The sequence below is a fragment of the Pelodiscus sinensis genome, chromosome 4 (genome assembly GCF_049634645.1).
Source record: "Pelodiscus sinensis isolate JC-2024 chromosome 4, ASM4963464v1, whole genome shotgun sequence".
NCBI classification, from domain to species: domain Eukaryota; kingdom Metazoa; phylum Chordata; order Testudines; family Trionychidae; genus Pelodiscus; species Pelodiscus sinensis.
This window is the reverse complement of record NC_134714.1, coordinates 96543338-96562993: the sequence shown is the minus strand read 5'-3', so window position 1 is coordinate 96562993 and position 19656 is coordinate 96543338. Positions and strand designations below refer to the sequence as shown.

Sequence of the window (19656 nt, the reverse complement as noted above, 5' to 3'; positions counted from 1 at the left end):
GGGAGAGGGCTGGTACCCCACTCCCAGTCCTTCTGTTCACGTGCTGCACTCCTTGCTTCTTTCCAGTTCCTTTTTTGTTCACCTGTGGAGACATTGTTAACATTCTCCTAGCCTAAACAATTTCCAAACTATTATCCTTTCACTGAATTTTAAAGTTGCCAATTGATTGGGCCCAATTATTAATTTTGATGGTTTAAATTAATGCTTCTGCTTTACTCAAATTATCCTTTAATTAAAACAATATCCTACACACAACAATATTTGCAATACGTATTACAATTAAGACACACAAGACAAACTTGGACAGAACACAAACTTATTGTGTCATAAAATGCAGGACAATGTAGCACTTTAAAGACTAACAAGATGGTTTATTAGATGATGAGCTTTCGTGGGCCAGACCCACTTCCTCAGATCAAATAGTGGAAGAAAGTAGTCACAACCATATATACCAAAGGATACAATTAAAAAAATGAACAAATATGAAAAGGACAAATATTTGTTCATATTTGTTCATTTTTTTAATTGTATCCTTTGGTATATATGGTTGTGACTACTTTCTTCCACTATTTGATCTGAGGAAGTGGGTCTGGCCCACGAAAGCTCATCATCTAATAAACCATCTTGTTAGTCTTTAAAGTGCTACATTGTCCTGCATTTTGTTTCAACTACCCCAGACTAACACGGCTACATTTCTATCACTATTCTTATTGTGTCATGACACAGAACCATGGTTTTTTGTTGTTGTTGTTGTTTGTTGTTTTTCTTCAGCTGGCACCAGCGCTTTCTGATGATCTGAAAGACAAGAAAACATTTCTACCCCCGTCGGGGTGGTCCATTATAACTTAAAATACTGCCTAAGATCTGTTAGGGGAACCGGTTACAGCTAGTTCCTTACCACTTCCATGGGCGAGTGAGCTATAACTTTACGAGAACAAGGGCGCTTCATCGGTACTCGTGACCTTCCACTCCCTCGAATTACCTCTAGAGTTGCTAGCCCTCCCCAACAGTGGCATCCCTCAGTTTCCCTCTTGTACCACAGATCAGGCTTAATGTGTGAAGCTATAATGCTTCTCCTTAGACGAGGTGTTGGTTAGTTATTGTTCCAGCAAGCAAAAAGCTTTTCTTTTCCTGAAAAGAATCATATACAGTGTTACTTATTAAGACTATAGTAATAATATTGACATTAAATTTTGTTAAATGGGCTCTTATAAATATTTTGTTTGTATTTGGACAATTTACTTGAGGCGACAGGTGTTTTATATTCCTTTGAAATAGCCAGGCAGCCTGTATTCACATATAATGTTGGATTTGAAAGCAAGCCAAAAGTGTTATCAACTCATCCTTGAACAGAGACACAGTGAAGTTTCAGGGCTTGGATTCTTAAAACAAAGATTTGTTTTCTTAAAGAGTAAATTTAACCTTAAGGATTGAATGTATAGATTTCATTCTTTTATACAGTTAACCAGTTAAGTGTCAATAGAATTCCTTATTTTCCTTTTGCAGATTTAACAAAAGTGTCTGTAGCCAAATAGTTAAATTTGATTGTTTCTTTGCCTGGATTATTGAAAAAGGCTGCAAGAAACAAGGAGTCACTTTTTAAAGCAGGTTTCCCTTCATATATTACAATAATCGCTTAATTCCTTCTTATGATCTGTCCTGATTCCTGCTAAATGACCCTTCCCAATGACACATGTTTGTCCAGTATTAATTTGGTAAGGAGGGTGGGCTTTCCCATTAGCCCCCTCACCTCCTAATTCTTTTCAATAGGTAAATCCAAATGTGTATTATTGCAGTCAGCTATTACTAATTTTAAACTTCTCAGTATAGGGTTTTCATAACATCCATGCTGCAGCAGTTGATCTATGCTGCTGACTCTGGGGTGGATCACTCGACCATACTCTGTAAGGAGATTTATGTTGCAGAATGTGTCTCCTTGTTAGGGCAGATTTAGCTTCTAGTGATTACATCTTCAAATTCAATTCCCACTAGTTGGCTTTTAGGGTGGCTTTTAGGTTACGTCCTCCCACGCCCTCAAGCTAATTATAACAGTGTGTGAGGGAAAGGTTTTAACTGGTTTTTTTTCTGGACGGCCCCCACTTGTGCGTTGAGAAACATCCTTGGGTAGCCTGCGATTCCAGCCAGAGAGGCTGTAGTTATCTATTCGCTAACAAGGGCTTGAGAATTTCCTAAAGTTGCTTGGCAGCCCTTTACTACTCCTGCGTCGTGTTCCGTGTATATGTTTCCAACCAAAATGCCTAGGGCCAATATGGCTTGATGGTCGGCAGGCATTCCTTCCTTGAGAATTTGGAGGAATACTTCCCACAAGCTAAGTCAAGTCTCTTCCAAAACTCAGTGTTTTGCTTTGGATCGGACAGATTTGTAACTAGAGCCCGTTCTTCCAAAGGGAAGATCTGACACCTTTCAATTATCTTCTGTGCCTCCTCTCTATCTTCAGTAATGTGTGGTAAGGGCCCATATAGGGCTGGGCATAGAGAGGAGTAGAGGGGGTAATGTTGGGCCAAATTCCCCCCTAAGCTTAGGAGAGGCTGTGCACTTGCATGTAAGTTACATTTCTCACTGCAGGGTGGATTTTTGCTTTTCTGAGCTTCAATCTCATCCCTCAGGGCTTTAATTTCTTTCTCTGTCAATCTGTCAAATGCTTACAGGTTCTTGGACCATGATGCACATACATGTAGTATGCAGGGGTGCCTTTCAGCGGTCTGGGGGGGTATGCTTAGACTGATCCCCATCCATTTTAGTCATTCAGGGGAGCATCCTGTCCACTCCCCATCTGTTCAGTGGCTTATAGGAAACGAAATCTACACACTCCAAAGAAGGGGTCTGCTGGGTCTAGAGTGTCAGACCTTATCAGCAGCTCATGAAATAAGGGGAGTCATCACTCCCTCACATATCTGCTCGGTCTCGAGGTTCGGCTGACCCCCCTTGCGTTCAGAACTCCCTTGTGGGAGAGCCCTGGTGCGGCTGGAATCAGCTTACTTTTCAGAGACCTGGGCAGCAGCATTCACACTCCACTCATTACATTCACACTCAGCATGCTTTTCACACAGAAATTTTCCCACTTTTAGATGCATCTCTCATTATGGACTTCGTCCATATTTGGGGTGGCAAACAACACGTTTCCCCCCAGAACCACAGCAGTTCCCAGCACTGCATAAACCTAGGTGCCTTTTGTCCGGATGCAATACAACCTTCTTCCCGTACCCGGGGCGGCACCACCAATACCACAGCAGTTCCCAGCACTGCATAAACTTAGGCCTACTCGGGGGTAACAAAACAACCTCCCCGGAACCGTTTTGCGTCTGACCTTGTTGCAGATTCAAGAAGTTCGGATGGCGTGAGCCCACAAGAAGCAGACGACCCTACAGGCAGTCCTCCTCCACACCCCAGTAGAGATTTCAAAAGGTCTCTTACCTCTCGTTTGGCGCCATAGAGGTGAAGGGGATGGTCTGCAGCCGCTGTCGCTGTCTTCAATCGGGCCTTGCCATCCGAGTTACGGCACCAAATTGTGGAAGAAAACATTGTCCTCATTCTGAGTTTGTAAGCAACAAGTAGCCAGAGGCAGTTTTATTACGAGCTGCAGCAAGGGAAAAACTGGTTCGGACAGGGGGGAAGGCCCCCCGCCCCCGAGGCAGATCTTCGAATACAAGCAATTATGAAGCAGTTTATATACTGTCTATTAAATATAATAACAATAACAATTTGTCTCCTTCCCATTACAAACACCAATGGCTAACAGTTATTTAGTTCCATCCAGATGCTCCTTATCTCAAGGTCCCTACCAGAGTCAGCATTCTATCCTTATCTCCGTATGGAGGCGAGAGGCAAAGGCAGCGTCTAATTACAGATCTCGCGTTGTCAGGCCACAGACTTAGCCTGACTCTTGCTCTCTTGTTAACAAGACCAAGATGGCTGCACACAAATTCCCTTATTCCCTTTTCCTGCCTCCACACTATTCCGAACTACCGTTACTCCTTGTTTCACGATGGAGGCCTAGTCCGAACTACCTAGTCCGTGCCGCGTGTAGCCGGTGGTGGTAGTGTAGACATACCCACGGATTTTTGCATTATATCAGAAAAAGTGACTTTACAACTGAAAGTGATAAATGTGATCAAAATGATCTGCGTTCTATATTTTTTGTACAATAGCAACAAAACCAAGTGTACTCTAATAACCATGCTCACTCTCTGGCCTGCGTGTGTCTTTGATGGGTCCAGGACAATGAAGACATTCTTCTTTGCCCTCAACTGGTAGGTCAGGGAGGGAGAGAGCTCAAGCATAAGCAGGTGAAACAGCACTACACATGATCTCCTAGTTCTTCTTCCCCCTTCTGATGGCCTTTAGCATGTGTATATCGGAGAGGGGAATTGTGTAACTACTTTCTTGTTTCTCTCCACCCTTCCTTATCCCCATTCCTTTCCCTCTCAGTAACATGGTATCCAGGTAGTGAAGACAGCCCTTACCACTTCTGCTGCCAGTGGGGCAACATGCATCAGCTGATTATGTTGTGCCTTGTAGTGGGAGGGAGGGGATTCTGTTTGGTGCTGCTGTTGAGAAGCCATTTTGGGTGCTGTTCTAGACCTATCTTCTTCCTTTCCTTTGTCTGGTGAGCTTGATCACTTATGATGCTGGGGCGGGGCTATGCTGATAACTACATTTTTTTTGGAATCTGAAAGGGATTTTTCCCATAAGGCAAAATTGTCAAACCGCTATATGGGTTTTTGTTTTTTTGTTTTTTTTCATCTTGTATCTTGGATCCCTGAAGTTCCAGTTTTGGGAACTTAAATAATATTTGTATTAACTTTGATTGGTTCCAGTGAAATTGCTGAATTAAAAGAGGTCCAGCATGAGGTGCCAGTAACACAGTGGTAGTTCAGGCATGTGCCCAGAGCATGACATTGCATGGCTAGATGGCATGTCTCCCTGTTTCATGCTTTATGTGGCTTCCCTCATTTTATTTATTCTTCCTCCTATGCTCAGGAGGAGAATGGGTTGGAACTCTGGTTTCCAGCCAAGGTCCCTGGCAGGTCTTTGGGAACAGAGGGCCCATTGACGTAGTAGTCACACTCAGGTTGAAGAACTCAGGAACATTACTGCCCAGTTAAAATCTGGACTGGACCTGAGAGTTTTATCATGTTAAATGATCTGTACTCAATGATCACCTCTCCAGCACAAGAGACCAGTCCAAATTGCACCTAGAGAAAGCAGCATCTTCTCTTAGGAGATGGCTTAAATGCTGTGGACTTCAGTGCCCCGCTGCACCCAGTACATATATCCTATGAGTTTTTGCAGAGAAAACAGCACTTTCCATAAATTCTCTGAATTACTTTAAACTTTTATATTAAAACAGCAGACAGAGGTTAAATATAATAAACTCTATAGGCCCTGTTCTCATTAACACTAAAAACCGTTTACATCATTTCTTATAACGCAGAAAAGCCTTAAATGAAGAGTAAATTATGATTCCATATTAAGACCTCTTTACCGTGTGTGAGCGGTGTAAAAGGAGCTACCATATAATCATCGAGACTGATTCTTATTTATATCAGCTGTGCCTAGGCAGACAGGTCAATAATTCAACTACAAGTAAACTACATTAAAAATGGTTTTTAATCAAGGATTTCAGTGTTTGTTTTCATAACACTTGTATAAGATTTAGTGACTAGTAAATGTGTATTAAACTTATGGGATTTCCTTCATCTTTTCAAGAATTCTCTATTACACTCTATTAAAAGTCCCTCTGGAATGGCAAGATTTCCTTATCTGCTCTGCATTTTTAGCTCGTTCTTCTCCCCAGCCTAATCAAATCAGACTAGTTAAAAAAAGTGTTTATATGCATACTTTGGCATTAAGAATAAGCAGTTACTGAGAACTTTTGTCATGCTCTGGTTTCCTCTGCCTGACTGCATATAGGGCATGCCTCCAATAGGTGCTAAAGGAGCAACTCAGTGTTCTGCTCAATGGCAGGAGCAGACAAGGAAGACAAAGTGTCTGTGCAGGGAAAGTGCTTTTCTGTAGGCAGAGTAATAAACGGGAGGAGGAGTAGAATAAGGTGACTACAATATTCAGGGCAAATTGTCCACAGAATTTGAAATCCAGTAATGTTTGCCAAGGAACCAAGCCTGAAGGTGCTGCAGATTTGTAAAGGCTCTACCTACAGAGCAGAAGTGAAGACTGAAGTGCAGTCGTGTAAAATTAAATAAAGTTCAGAAATGGAGATGAGGACCAACTTCTGAAAGAAACAATGCAATATGTAGAAATCTTATATTCACAGAGGTGCTAATTATGACTATTCTGGCAGGGACAAGTTAACAGACACAGTACAGAAATTGTTAAATGAGGCTTGCAATATTATTGTTCAGCTATTGATCACCTATGGTTTGGCAGGCGGGGGGAGAACACTCCTTGTAAAACTTGAACAAGCTCAGTAAAAAATGAGCAAAATGTAGCTCCAAATGTGGGCAAGAAAAACATAACCTTTATAAAGAGAGCTGTTACAGTATGTAGAAGCTAAATGCTTGTTCTGTACAACTGTCACATCTGCTTTCAGTTTCTGTGCCAAAGGGTCAGAGCTCAATCATAATCCTGTTGCACCCCCTGCTGGTTAAAAGCCTGTGCTCATTTTGTTATTTTACACTGAGATAAACATTGCAGTCATTTCACACTTCTTTTAACATTCTATATGAATTTAATTATCATTTGTTTGGACTTCATTTGCTATGAGGTACAAACAATTTGTTACAGATGTTCACATTTTTAGTGTATTTATTTGTTTGCTTTGTCCTTGCTAGCTGCTGCATATGATTCATGAAAAACTACAGTATTCATCAGACTTCAGACCATCAGGCCTCAATCTTATTCCTTCTCGACTTTTTGATGAGAAAGGACAAGAAATTAAAAACCCACTTTTACTGAAGAATGAGCAAAAAATTTGGATTTCTTATGGTAAAGATTACAGGTAGGAGCTAACTGTTTATCTGTGTGACAGTCAGCTATCTTTTCGTTGTCAAACTAATGTAAGAGGAAGTTTGATAACCTCCAGGTAAAACCCCTTTTATTTTTATTTTAAATTCCAAGAAAATTTCAGAGGTCTTGTTTGAGGCAGTATTGTTTGTGGAATATGACATCTCTGTCTCTGACTTTCTGTCTTAATGCCTTGTCATAGTTCTTGATGTCTGCCTGTCAGCACAGCAAGAGGGATTTTTTCATGTCTGAATAGTCACCTTAATGATAGCAGATGGAAACACCACAGGGGGTCCAAGCCCATCACACTGTCATTGTCACAAACTGCCCTGACCTGTTTCCACTCTTCTATTTTTTTGTCCCTTTTTAAAGAAGAAATGGATGGTAATTGAAAAGGATCTTAAGCAAGATTTATGAAGCAGTAGACAACATGATTCCTCACTACCTCTCTCTGTTTTCACAAATAAATCTTAACCTCTTAAGCACCAATGACGACAGAGTGAAAAATAATTTGGTAAAGCTTGTAAAGGCTGGCCTACCAAAGTTTTTTTTAAAAGGGATATGTCTGTGCTATTGCCTAATAATTTCTGGAGATGTTTGAGGGGTGCTTAAGTTTTTAGCTTTGTTATTTAGTGAATAAATATGTGGCTGTGTTACATATTTATTCACTACTGTGCTAGCCTGTTGAAATCTTGTTGAATTATTGTGAAATTATGTGTATTGACAGGATACATCTGGGATCATGTCTAAAAGTGATTATCAAAGACCCTGAGTTCATTGTACTGTATTAGTAATTTTCAATTGCTATCTCAATTAAATTAATATAATTTGATGCATTTTCTGGTTTAACTATAAGCAGGTATAATTGAGTTTAGAAATGTTAATTGTTTTTGTTTGGAAGAACAGCCATTATGGCTAGTAATTACAAAGCAATAAAAAGCTGAAAGAGAATTTTAAATGTGTTCAATATGGTGTTTAATAATCCGGCTTTATTCATTATATTGGGGGAAAAAATCAAGAGCTAGAGGATTATTTTGAGTGTAACTAAACTAAGTAGTGAGAGAATTCTTAGGTTTATGCAGTAAACTTACTATACATTCAGAAGTGTCAAGCATACCTAGAATACTTAATAGAAAATAATATTCAACATGTGTAGCACATTGTTGAAACCTCAGATTTTCTGCAGACTTTTAAATGAAAAATAACGGAATTTTAGCCCAAATAATTTACAGGATACTTGCTATTGATACAGTGAGTTTTATCACTTGCAACATTGAGGACAATTTAATTACATTGTGACAAGAATATAGCAGCATACTTGGAATCAGTGGTAACTTCTGAAGTGGTAGCAATTATAGAACAGTTTACTAAGTAACTTTTGTATTTACTTAGAAGCAGATTAAAGGTGAATAATTTGATTAAGTCTGTGGTAACATTTTTTTAAAATCTTGAAATGACAAATAAAGAAGAAAAAAGGAAATAATTTCATGAATAATGTGTGGAATATTGTTTAAAATTGAGAATAAGATACATATAGCCAGATTTTTTAAAGTATTTAAGTGTCTAAAGAAGCAATTAGGTGCATAAAAGGATTATCAGAAGTACTTAAATTCCCTTGAAGTCACAGGGAGTTAGATGACTAGGTGCTTTGAGAATCACATTCAATGCTATCCACATCTTAAGCATGTAAATAGTTTTACAGATATGGCTCCTAATACTTAACCTGGTCAAAAGCATGATATTCATCTAAACTCCAACAAAACACAGATTTACTGTTGTTATTTTCTAACTATTTTGGGTAAGTATTTCCTTTATTCAGATGGGCAAAATACTATGGCAATGTCTACATTGCAGCACTTTTTATCCTGGAAAAGCTCTGCCGCATCCAAAGAACGCATCTGCTTTTCTGAAAAAAATTCCAGAAAAGCAGACAAATTTTTTCAGCATCCCTGTAAACCTTGTTCTACGAGGAAGAAGGGGTATTCTGAAAGAGGGGTTTTTCTGACATTTGGCCCCGTGTAGCCCCGTTTCGCAATTTGAGTATCTTTTCTCAACTTTTCCCTGCACTGTAGACATAGCTTATGAGAGACAACCTGCAGTCCTTACTCAGTCAAAACTCCTACTGAAGTCATCAAACTGAGCAATTATTTATCAGTACATTAGTCTGCTTTATTGATAAGACTTGGCAATTATTATGAGCTTTTCTGGGGGCTTGTATTTTGCTCTTTGGAGTATTTTATCAAGTTTTACAAGCTTTTAAAATAGTTCACTGTTTCCATTGACTATTGTCAAGGAAGCAGTTTGTTTATCCTCTTCTCTTTGATATCTGTGGTTGATCAGCAGCTAGCACAATGAAGCCACTATTCTGAGTGAGGATTTTGGATATTTCCATAGAATAGATTATTGATAGTAATGATAAAACTTGTTGTGCAGTCAGAAAACTGTAAAACATACAAGACGTAATGTAAACTTCACATGTCATGTTTTACATAGTGGTCATATTCACTTGTACATATGCAGTAGCAACAAAGAATAAATCTTGTGATGAATACCTATTCAGGTTCTCTAATTTTCGTTTAGCAAACATTTTTTTTCTTTTAATTCTAATTCTTTTTTATTCTTCTCTGCTGGCCACAAGGTTGTCAGATTTATGACAAGTATCTAGATGTACAGTGTAATCTGAAAAAGTGATTGAGTAGTTTATTGATGATATTTCACTTATCCTATGTATTATAACAGATTAAATTTCTGTAAAAATAATTCCTCTATTCCTGTAAACTGTTTTATTCAAAACTGGTAACTTGTCACTGGGTCATTCTTGGAATTAACAGAAAATACAGTAATTGTTTTTAGTGACTGTTCTAGAAAATAGCTTCTCTTCTTCTTCAAATTGCCAGCTTTAAGTTAAAGGTGTGTAGTATTTGATAATTACAGTAACTAAAACATTATAAATAACAAGTGACATTTATATTGATTTTATTTGAAAACTAATTTTGCTCTTTCTAATTTCTCAAACTGTTGCTTCCCACAAAAGCAGAGTAGGCGAGTATGCAAATAGCATACGTTTTGTTATATGTGTGTTTTGACACATTATTAGAATTGTTGTTCAGCTCATTACAGTTTTTCTTTGTTTACAGTGACATTGACAATTCTCAACTGGCTAATTTTGCCAAAATAACATAAAAGCATTTTAGTAAAGTTGACCTGCCCCTTGAATATTTCTTACATTAAAAAACAAACAAACAAACAAAAACCTCCATACAAACCAGAAACCCTTAGCCAGGGTTTCTGATTGTCTGAATGTGTGTTTCCTTTGTTGCTATATAAAGACTCAGATGAACAAAAGGAAACTGATTGACTGTACAGTGGAAACAATGAAATTTACAAACATGCTATCAAATGCACAAATTAAGCAAAATAAACAAGAAATAGAGAAATATATTTGTCTCTCATGAATTTCAGTTTACCTATCAAAGTGGTTATTAAAATATGTAAATAAAATATTAATATGGAAAGAGGATTTTAAAGTTGACTGTGCCCCTTTAAAATAAACATTACTAATAAGAGTGTAAGTTATTCATGCTTTATTAGATTGTAATGTAATGTTACTTACAACTATGAGACCTATAAAGAAATATATCCTGTTTAAAGAGTGATCTACTGGTCACAGAGATCAAAGAATTTCTTGGTATTAAGGTTCAGTTAATTAAATACGCTTTATTATTGTAATTTGACAAAAATAAATAGTAGCAAATTATGTATCATATATATTTATATGATTTACTCATTGTAGATTTAATGTTTATGAACAATGTTATTCCATTATCCTTAGATGATTACCTGGCTGCTGATCACAATACTGATTTCTTTCTTTCCAAAGAGTTATTGATTTTAGTAGAATAGCTAATATTGCAATATTAATTCAATTTGGTTGCTGTATATAACCTATAGGTTAATAAAGAAGATGTCTGGGGAGAGGATTAGCATCTGAGATGGAAGCATCTGAACTAGAGCCAGAGAGTGGCTACTAGATTACTAATATTCTCTCTAATATATATAGTGCAATGGGTTTTAATATTTTCTCTTAGTTCTTTCAACAGCATTCCCATTATGTTCACTGCCTTAATATGTGTAATCTCGTTGTATGTGAAGCTGTTTGATTTTGTTTTAAAAGGGTCAGCTTTGATTTTATTTCCATTTTTCAGGTCTTCCTTAAACCATGTTCTAAGTTTGACCTTTGACAGAGTGACCGCAGCTGAAAAGGATGGTATCACAGTTATTTATAAAACTCTTCTGGATGCTAATGTTGATCTGCTGCCTGGATGTGACAAGTATATTCATTTCTGCTTTATCAAAGTTCTCTGAAACCCCAAGCCCAAGAAAGATAGAGGATGATTATCTCCATATCTTCCTATAAATGGAACAATTTATAACATTGTCTTGGTTCACAGTACAATATCATGGAACTTTATCAGCTCTTCATGACATTTCAGTAGCTATAAACAAATAAACTGAATATATTGTACGCTTCAAATTTTATATGGTTAAAATAATTAGGAGGTTGTTACCCCAGGTTTTTTCCACAATAGTTTAATGGTAATTTCAATAAAGAAGTGTTGAGTTCAGTGGCAGGTTAGCCACCTGGCCAGTGGAGCTAGTGCCCAAGGACCCTGGTCAATTGGGATGCTCAGGAAAATGCTCCCGCACTCCAATTCCATTCCCTGGTTGGAGTGCTGGGCAGGTAGGAGAAGCCCCTGAGTCCTGACCATGATCCCCAGCTGGAGTGCTGGGCAGGCGGAGTGGGGCAAACCCCTGCACTCGAGCCTGTTCCCCAGCTAGAGAACCAGGCAGGCAGGGAAAATCCCCATGCTTCAACCCATTTCCCTAGCAGGAACATATGGGCTGTGTCTACACTGGCCTCCCTTCCGGAAAAGGGATGCTAATGTAGCACTTTGGAATAGGCAAATCCGCGGGGGATTTAAATATCCCCCGCGGCATTTGCATTAACATGGCTGCCGCTTTTTTCCGGCTTGGAGATAAGCCGGAGAAAAACGCCAGTCTAGATGTGATTCTCCGGAAAATAAAGCCTTTTCCAGAGGATCTCTTATTCAAGTAGGAATAAGAGATCCTCCGGAAAAGGCTTTATTTTCCAGAGAATCACATCTAGACTGGCGCTTTTCTCCGGCTTATCTCCAAGCCGGAAAAAAGCGGCAGCCATGTTAATGCAAATGCCGCGGGAGATATTTAAATCCCCCGCGGATTTGCTTATTCCAAAGTGCTACATTAGCATCCCTTTTCCGGAAGGGATGCCAATGTAGACACAGCCCAAGAGAGGAGTAGAGGGGGTCTGTAGATGAAAGGAAGGAGAAGGGCCCCCACTTGCTCTGGCCCAGCGGCCCCACAAACTCTACTCAACCCATGGTTGCCTCACTAGTAAATTTTAGAAGCTTCAGGGGGTAGCCGAGTTAGTCTGTACAGGATAAACTTAAAAAAACAACAAATGGTCTGGTAGCACTTTAAAGACTAAAAAAACATGTAGATGGTATCATGAGCTTCCATGGGCACAGCCCACTTCTTCAGATAACCAGAGTGTTGGATGTCCAGAGTCTGGTCATCTGAAGAAGAGGGTTGTGCCCACAAAAGCTCATGGTACCATCTACAGTAGACTTCCGATAATCCGGAACCTTTGGGACCTTGGGACCTAGATGGTGCCGGATTATTGGATATGCCCAACTATCAGGAGGTACTACACGTTGGTTTTATATATATATATATATATATATATATATATATATATATATATATATATATATATATATATATATATATATATATATATATTCAGTGCCATCCGGTTTCGCTTGGTTCAGCTGCTGCTGCTGCTGCCTTGTGACTCTTTTTTTGCTGAAGCTCAGTCACTAGGCTCTTGCCATTTTGATGCCGGACTATCGGGATTGCCGTACAATTGGATGCCAGACTATTGGAGTTTTACTGTACATGTTTTGTTAGTCTTTAAAGTGCTACCAGCCTATTTGTTGTTTTTTTAAGTTTAGTATATTTTAGTTCCAATACTCTTACTGAAATATATATTGCTTTTATACTTGCTAAAAGTCATTTTAAAGCATTTTCCCTACTAAATATTTCATTGTTACATATTAACATGCTGAAAACAAAAGTAGCTGGCTACCTAGCTGCTTGTGTATTTTTCAATGCTTTATGTAAATTGCATCTGTCTGGCCTCATTACTACAACTAGTCATGCACATGAGTAAGCAACATGTGAGTAGTTCCATTCAACATAAAGAGGTTACTCACATGATCGAGGTTACTCACATAATCAAGGCTACTCAAATGCATAAATGTCTCCAAAATAAGAGCCTATATTTCCATCATATGTGCATATCAATTTAAAAATTCTAAAAAGCACTGTCATAAATAATTTCACTGTGCTGATTCTCTAGCCTGCCTTCTAATCCCTACACTATCGATAGCAGCCTATCAAATTCAGGGGTGGGCAAAAGGGCCACTGCAGGCCATATCCAACCTGCCGAGTGAGTTGATCTGTCCTGCGGAGGCTCTGCTGCTTCTCCCACCACAAGGCCAATTAGGGCCAGCGGGCGGAGAGAAGTGCACAAAGTCTCCTTCCACCATGGTAGGGCGGGAGGAGACTTCGCGAACTCCTCCCCCACTCCCAAGCCCTGATTGGTCCGGGGGTGGGGAGGAGAGCATGCAAAGTTTCCTCCTGCTCGTGTTTCTTGCAGGATGGGGGCAGGGTGGGAGGAGACTTCATGCACTTCCTCTTCCCCCAGGCCAATCAGGGCTTAGGGGCAGGAGGAAGCGCATGAAATTTCCTCCTGCCCTGCAAAGGGCTTAGTACTTAAAATCAACTGCCAGCTGCTGCTCAGCTGGCAGTTGACTCTAAGCATAGTGCTCTCTTCCAGGGCGGGGGCAGGGAGTGCAAGACTTCACATGCTCCCTTTCCCCAGGCCCTGATTGACATGGGGGTAGCAGAGGGGTGCACGCAAAGTTTCCTCCTACCACTGGGGCATAGGTACCTAGAGAGAACCACCAGCTGTTCAGAATAGCTGGTGGTTCTCTCTGGGGGAGGCAAAGACTTTGCATGCTCTTGCACCCCCAGACCAATCAGAGTCTGTGGGTGGGGAAGCACCAAAGTGTCCTAGCTCTGTCCTTCTGCCTGAGGCCCTGCCCCTTCTGGGGTGGCCTGGGGCAACTTCAAAAATTTCTGAAGAGGCCCCTGGTCAAAAATTATTGCCCACCCCTGATCAAACTAATTCCTCTTATATTCTCTGTTGGAGTCTTTGCCTTCTTGCCTGCTGCAGAATTGTTAAGGTTCACCAGAGCATGTGTCTCTCTGAGGGTACGTCTACACTGTGGCACTATTTTGGGATACTTCCAGTATCTTTGAAACAAAGCCTGTTATTTCAAAATACAACAGGATTACTATTCCAACATCCCTGTAAACCTTGTTTCGTGAGGATTAGGGGATGTTTCGGAATAGTGATTTTTTTCAAAATAAGGGCTGTGTAGACAGCGCCACATTTTGAAATAAGCTATTTCGAAATAAGATAAGATAAGCAATTTGCGTAGCTCAAATTACATCTCTTATTTTGAGCTACAGGTGCAGTGTAGATGCACCCTGAGGGGCTCTGTCTACAGCTTTCCTTTTGCTTTAGCCTCCAAATCCTTCTGTCCCTTGTGCACCCACTATTGCTTGCTATGAGATAGGAGGAACAGGGAGATAAGGAGTCCTGCATGCAGCACAGGAGCAACTCTTACTGCAAGTTAACATAGTTTTTGGTGTGGGATGGCTAAAATAAATGATTACATAAACAAACGTATATAATCATGTAGACTTTAAAATGTACAGATCAAGGAAAATAGTTATGTAATTTATGTTAGCTTTATGTCAGTGAGGGGTATATATAACAAAGAGAAAAATCTAAAAAAGAATGTGCAGGTTTGTTACCCTGTTAATCTGCTCCCCGTTACACAAATGTATGGTTTCTTATAAACACTGGGTGAAATCCTGGTCCCATTTAAGTTAATGGCAAACTCTCAACTATCAGGACAACTTAAGGCAAAGAGTCAGCAAAGTTGGCTCACTATCATTCTCACTGCCCCTGCTGTAGAGCTCCCAATGTAGAGGGGGGTTAAAAATATGACTGGGATATAGAATATGATTAGAGTGTGGCCATACTTCAGTGCTTCCCAGCTATTGAAATGGTCATTACTACTGCCATCATTAAGAGCAGCCTTGGAACTGCTAAAGTTGTCCTAGGGTCAAATTAATCCAAGAATACTCCTTTAAGCAGGAGAGAGTAAAAGTAGTGTAAAATCATCTTTTTTTCTCTATCCCTGGGTACCTTGCACCAAGTACAGTTTGGCTGGACCAAAGGACTGGAACCAAAATATCAAAATTGTGTCAATTGGATTTTAAGCTTAACTTTGATGTAAGCCTGTCTATAGTTTAAAATATTGGCTTATGCTTTTTTTACTGATCTGCTAAAACACATTTGAGATCTGAAAATATGTAAACCCTCTATTAAATATAGAAGCCATATATAGTTTTAAAATAAAAAGTTTCAGTAAAGAATCTTGTAATTACTTTGTTTTTTCTCAGTTGGGAAGCTTGTACAGGATTTCCAGAGAACTTCCAGAGCACAAACCACCAAAGCATTCAAAACTTGGAACAGGTGGACACGGAAAGCCATTTTATACAATACAAGGTCAGCATATTCTTTTTTGTTGGTGTACACTATTAATTGTTATATAGATTAAATATGACTTCTTATATACGTGAGTTCCACTTCCTATTTTGTTCAAGTAGACAACTTGAATGTTCCAGTTCCATTGATGTAACAAGTGTCCCATAAATGCAAGCACTCAAAAGGTTAACATTTACATCCTTGCTTTTTACAGTAGATTTGGAAATGAAAGAAAATCCAAGTGATTAGTCACGCTAACATTTATTTGGTGCTTATATTTTGGCTGTGTTTGTATACATTTTGAGTTAAAAGTTGATCTTGATACCATCATTTTTGTTTGCATATAGAATACTCTGATGCAGAAGGAATAATCACATAAGTCTCATTTATTAAATCAGTTATAGTTGGTAACTCAAATAGTAAACCCAGTTCCTAATCTAATGTATGCATGTCAAACTGGCTGTCTTGCCTGCATACAGTCATCAATATTGTGCAAATCATTTAAATTAAGCTAATTATTGTGATGGCTTTAGGCATACTTAGAAAACTGAATAGAGTACAACCTTACAGTTCTCCTGTTCCTTTTTACACTTAGTCATTTAAAAACCTCTTTCACAGATTCTTTGCAAACAATGAGGCAGTTTAACCCAGAGAGAAAGGAAGTGGCCTGGGACTTAGAAGATATTCATTATAGTCTTTACTAAGCTGTATCTGAGCCTGTTTCCTCTTCCACATTTTGTCCTTCTTGTCTATTTAAAATGTAAACTATTTAAATCAGGAATCGTCTCTCACTTTAGACAGTATCTAGCGCAGCACTGTAATATAAATAATACTATTGACTTGTTCCTGACTCCCAATGGCAAATGAAGCTCAATAGAGAGCAGAACTACAACATTTTGGCTTCAGTGGGGGAGCACAGGCATGTTGCAAAGGCAGGCATTTAGGGGTTTGGTCTGCACCCATCTGCATTCTGCAAGGCTTCTGCAGTGGCAATCCAAAGGGTTGTTTTCTGTGGAGTGGGGTAACAACATAGTTTACTGCAGCGTTTCTTAAACTATGTTCCGCAGAACACTGGTGTTCCGTGAACAACTCGCAGGTGTGCCGCAACCTCTTTTTTGTTTTTGTTACTTCTTTGAGGTTGGGGTTTTTTTGTGACAACAATTTTTTTTGAAGAAAATTGTCATACATGTTCTTAGGGTATTTTCTACTTAAGGAAATTTTTCTGCTTTTCCCAGCGGCTGACGGAAGCCCGCTTGAGACATGTTGCAATTAAAAGGGCTGCGACTGCATTTCAGCCTGACCTTCCGAGGTCTCTCTGGTTACTCCCCCTGATGCTTTTTTTTCCCCCCAACAAATTTTCCCTGACACGTTTTTTTTTTTTTTTTTTTTTAATAAACCATATGGCAACCCTAGGTGTTCCGCATAAAAAAAATATAATTGGTGTTCTGTGGTCTCAAAAAGTTTAAGAAACACTGGTTTACTGTGTTTAAACTATGGTTATTTAAAGCCCTGGTTTTATGTGAGCTGATATTATTTATATATTAGCATGTTGTATTGATTATGTGTCTAGTGCCTAATATAAAAATGTTCAAAAGGGACCATGAGATGCATATATGTTGGGGGGAAAGATAAAACATCTGAATACTACTGCTGCCTACCTATAGTAAAATATGAGAAACAAAATTTACAAGATAAAGAATGGGGAAGTTAATATAAACTTAAAAACAATAATTGTACTAACCCATTGAGGCTTTTACATTTGGAAACAGAATGAGAGCATCCAATTACACATCTTGGGGCGAACAGTGTATTGTAAATTATAATTTGATATCCTAAAGAGAGACTCCTTTAATGCTAAATTCAAGGCAGAGGTGCCAGATTCCTACAGTATTTTGTATTTCCGAACGTGGCGCTCAATGAGGTGAAGAAGATACTAAGAGGATTACACTCTAAAAAGCCAAAAGTCTCAGATGTTCTGGATACGTACGTTTTGAAACGATTGTCAGGTGCAGATATTATTGCTTAACCTCTAGCTGTTACTGCCACCAGAAGATTAAAAATAAAACATTTCCAGCTGAGTAGAATTTTGGATGTACAATCCCAATGCATACATCTGGGGCTACAGATAACCCTGACAATTACAACCTGTAGCTCTTTTGTCACTGGTGAGGAAGATTGGCTGGAACATCAGCAAGGTTGGATAGACATCCATCAGCAGATGTCATCCCTGGGCACTTTCTCAAGTCAGGTTATTTGTCCACTTATGCTACTTTTGTGAAATTCGTCATATTGGACTTTTGCAAAGGAAATCTTGAAGAAACTAAAATTCTGAATCTTATTTATCAGAGGTGGGCAATAGTTTTTGATGGGAAGCTATTCCAAGAATTTGGAAAGTGGTCAAGGACTGCATTCATCCATGTTAATGGAGGAGGTGTGGGGTCTGGGATGGAGGTTGCGTGCAGAAGGGAACTTGCAGTAAGGGGTTGGGATGTAGAAGGGAGTTTGGGTGAAGGAGACAGTTGTGACCTGGCTTAGGGGACTAGGGTGCAGAGGTTTGGGCTGTGACCTAGGGCAGGAGGGGGTTGTGACTTGGGACAGGAGACGGGGGTGCAGCATCTGGGAGGAGATATGGGTGCAGGAGGTGGGACAGAGGGTTTGGGTTATGTGGGGTAGAGGCGCAAAGGGTTGGGGTGCCAGAGGCAGGCTCTGGTTGGGAGACTTACCTGCTTGACTCCCAGCAAAAAGCCTTCTCAAGTAGACTCCTTTCCTATCCCGTCCCTGCACTATCTGCATGGTCCATGTGGGTTTTGAATAGCTACAAGCCTGAGGAGAGGTGCTTTGCAAGCTGCCTGTTGACAACAGGCAGCTGTTATTGGCCAGAAACTGGCTAATGGGATTGTGCTGGGGGCAGGAGCAGCACCTAAATCCTTTCTCCCCTCCCCTGGGCTCACAGCTGTTCAAAGTGATGTATAGGGCTTTCAGCCCTCCTCTCCCACTAATGTGAAAGGAAATCATGTATTCTATTTGGTCAATCCATGATGAATAAAATTCACCCTGTGCAGAAATCCAACCCATGACCTAAGTGCCACTTGAGTCCTGCTTTAATTGTTCAGTACTTTTAATTCAATTATTTTGTCAGATTCAAGTCTTCTAAAAAATGTCACATGAAGGTTGTTAATATTAAAACAGGGTATTAGAAAAAAAATCACACTGTACTGTTACATGTTGTTTCACTGGCAAGTAAGACATTACCACCACCGATTTGACAACATTCCCACTATCTAAGCAACTTTCCATTCAGAAACTAAGCTTTCTTTTTTGAGTGTTTGCTCATGTCTTTTCAGTGTTAGTGCATGCCACATGCACTGGTGCCAGAAGAGTTTCTCTTAGCAATATCCATAAGGAATTGGCCCAGTACCTCCTGGAGTAGCATGCATACACTGCATTATATAGGGCACTGCTGAACCTCTACCCCTTAGTATCAGAGGGGTAGCCATGTTAGTCTGAATCTGCATAAACAGTTAGAAGTCCTGTGGCACCTTATAGACTAACAGATTTATTGGAGCGTAAGCTTTTGTGGGCAAAGACCCACTTCATCAGATGCATGACTAATGTCCTTAGTTCCTTCTTGCTACCAGTAACTGTGCTTGGCAATGCAGTGCTATAGCCCTTGCTGTCACCTTTCTTATTGTTAATAGTTGTTGCAAGCCCACTGACCCCAGAGCCCCACGATTCAAAGGGCCACGGGCTCTCGGCTGCCAATGCTACTATCGCAGGTGTGACAGTGACTGATGACCCGGGGCCTTCAAATCACTACTGGAGTGCTATGCTGCTCTGAGGGCTGCCTGAGTGGTAGGATCTGTGGCACAGACTGCTCCAGGCAGAGCAGAAGGCTGGCTGACCCCAGTCCTGCCCCTTCTGGGAGCACAGTGCCAGGGCTCTGCCCA

General features: G+C 39.8%; 1 protein-coding gene and 1 long non-coding RNA gene across 8 annotated transcripts in view; one reads left to right on the top strand and one right to left on the bottom strand.

Annotated features, from left to right (window-relative positions):
• DCDC1 (doublecortin domain containing 1) overlaps window positions 1–19656 on the top strand; it is a 604418-nt gene that overhangs the window by 311720 nt on the left and 273042 nt on the right. For all 7 annotated transcript variants that reach the window (XM_075927782.1, XM_075927784.1, XM_075927785.1 and 4 more), the window contains 3 exons: window positions 6813–6979; window positions 11190–11315; window positions 15625–15730. In XM_075927782.1, the coding sequence (XP_075783897.1) occupies window positions 6813–6979; window positions 11190–11315; window positions 15625–15730 (399 nt within the window). The remainder of the gene's footprint in view (window positions 1–6812; window positions 6980–11189; window positions 11316–15624; window positions 15731–19656) is intronic.
• Window positions 623–19656, bottom strand: part of LOC142829184 (uncharacterized) — a 47065-nt gene continuing 28031 nt past the window's right edge. The window contains exon 3 of the long non-coding RNA XR_012903581.1: window positions 623–3501. This is a non-coding gene — a long non-coding RNA (uncharacterized LOC142829184). The remainder of the gene's footprint in view (window positions 3502–19656) is intronic.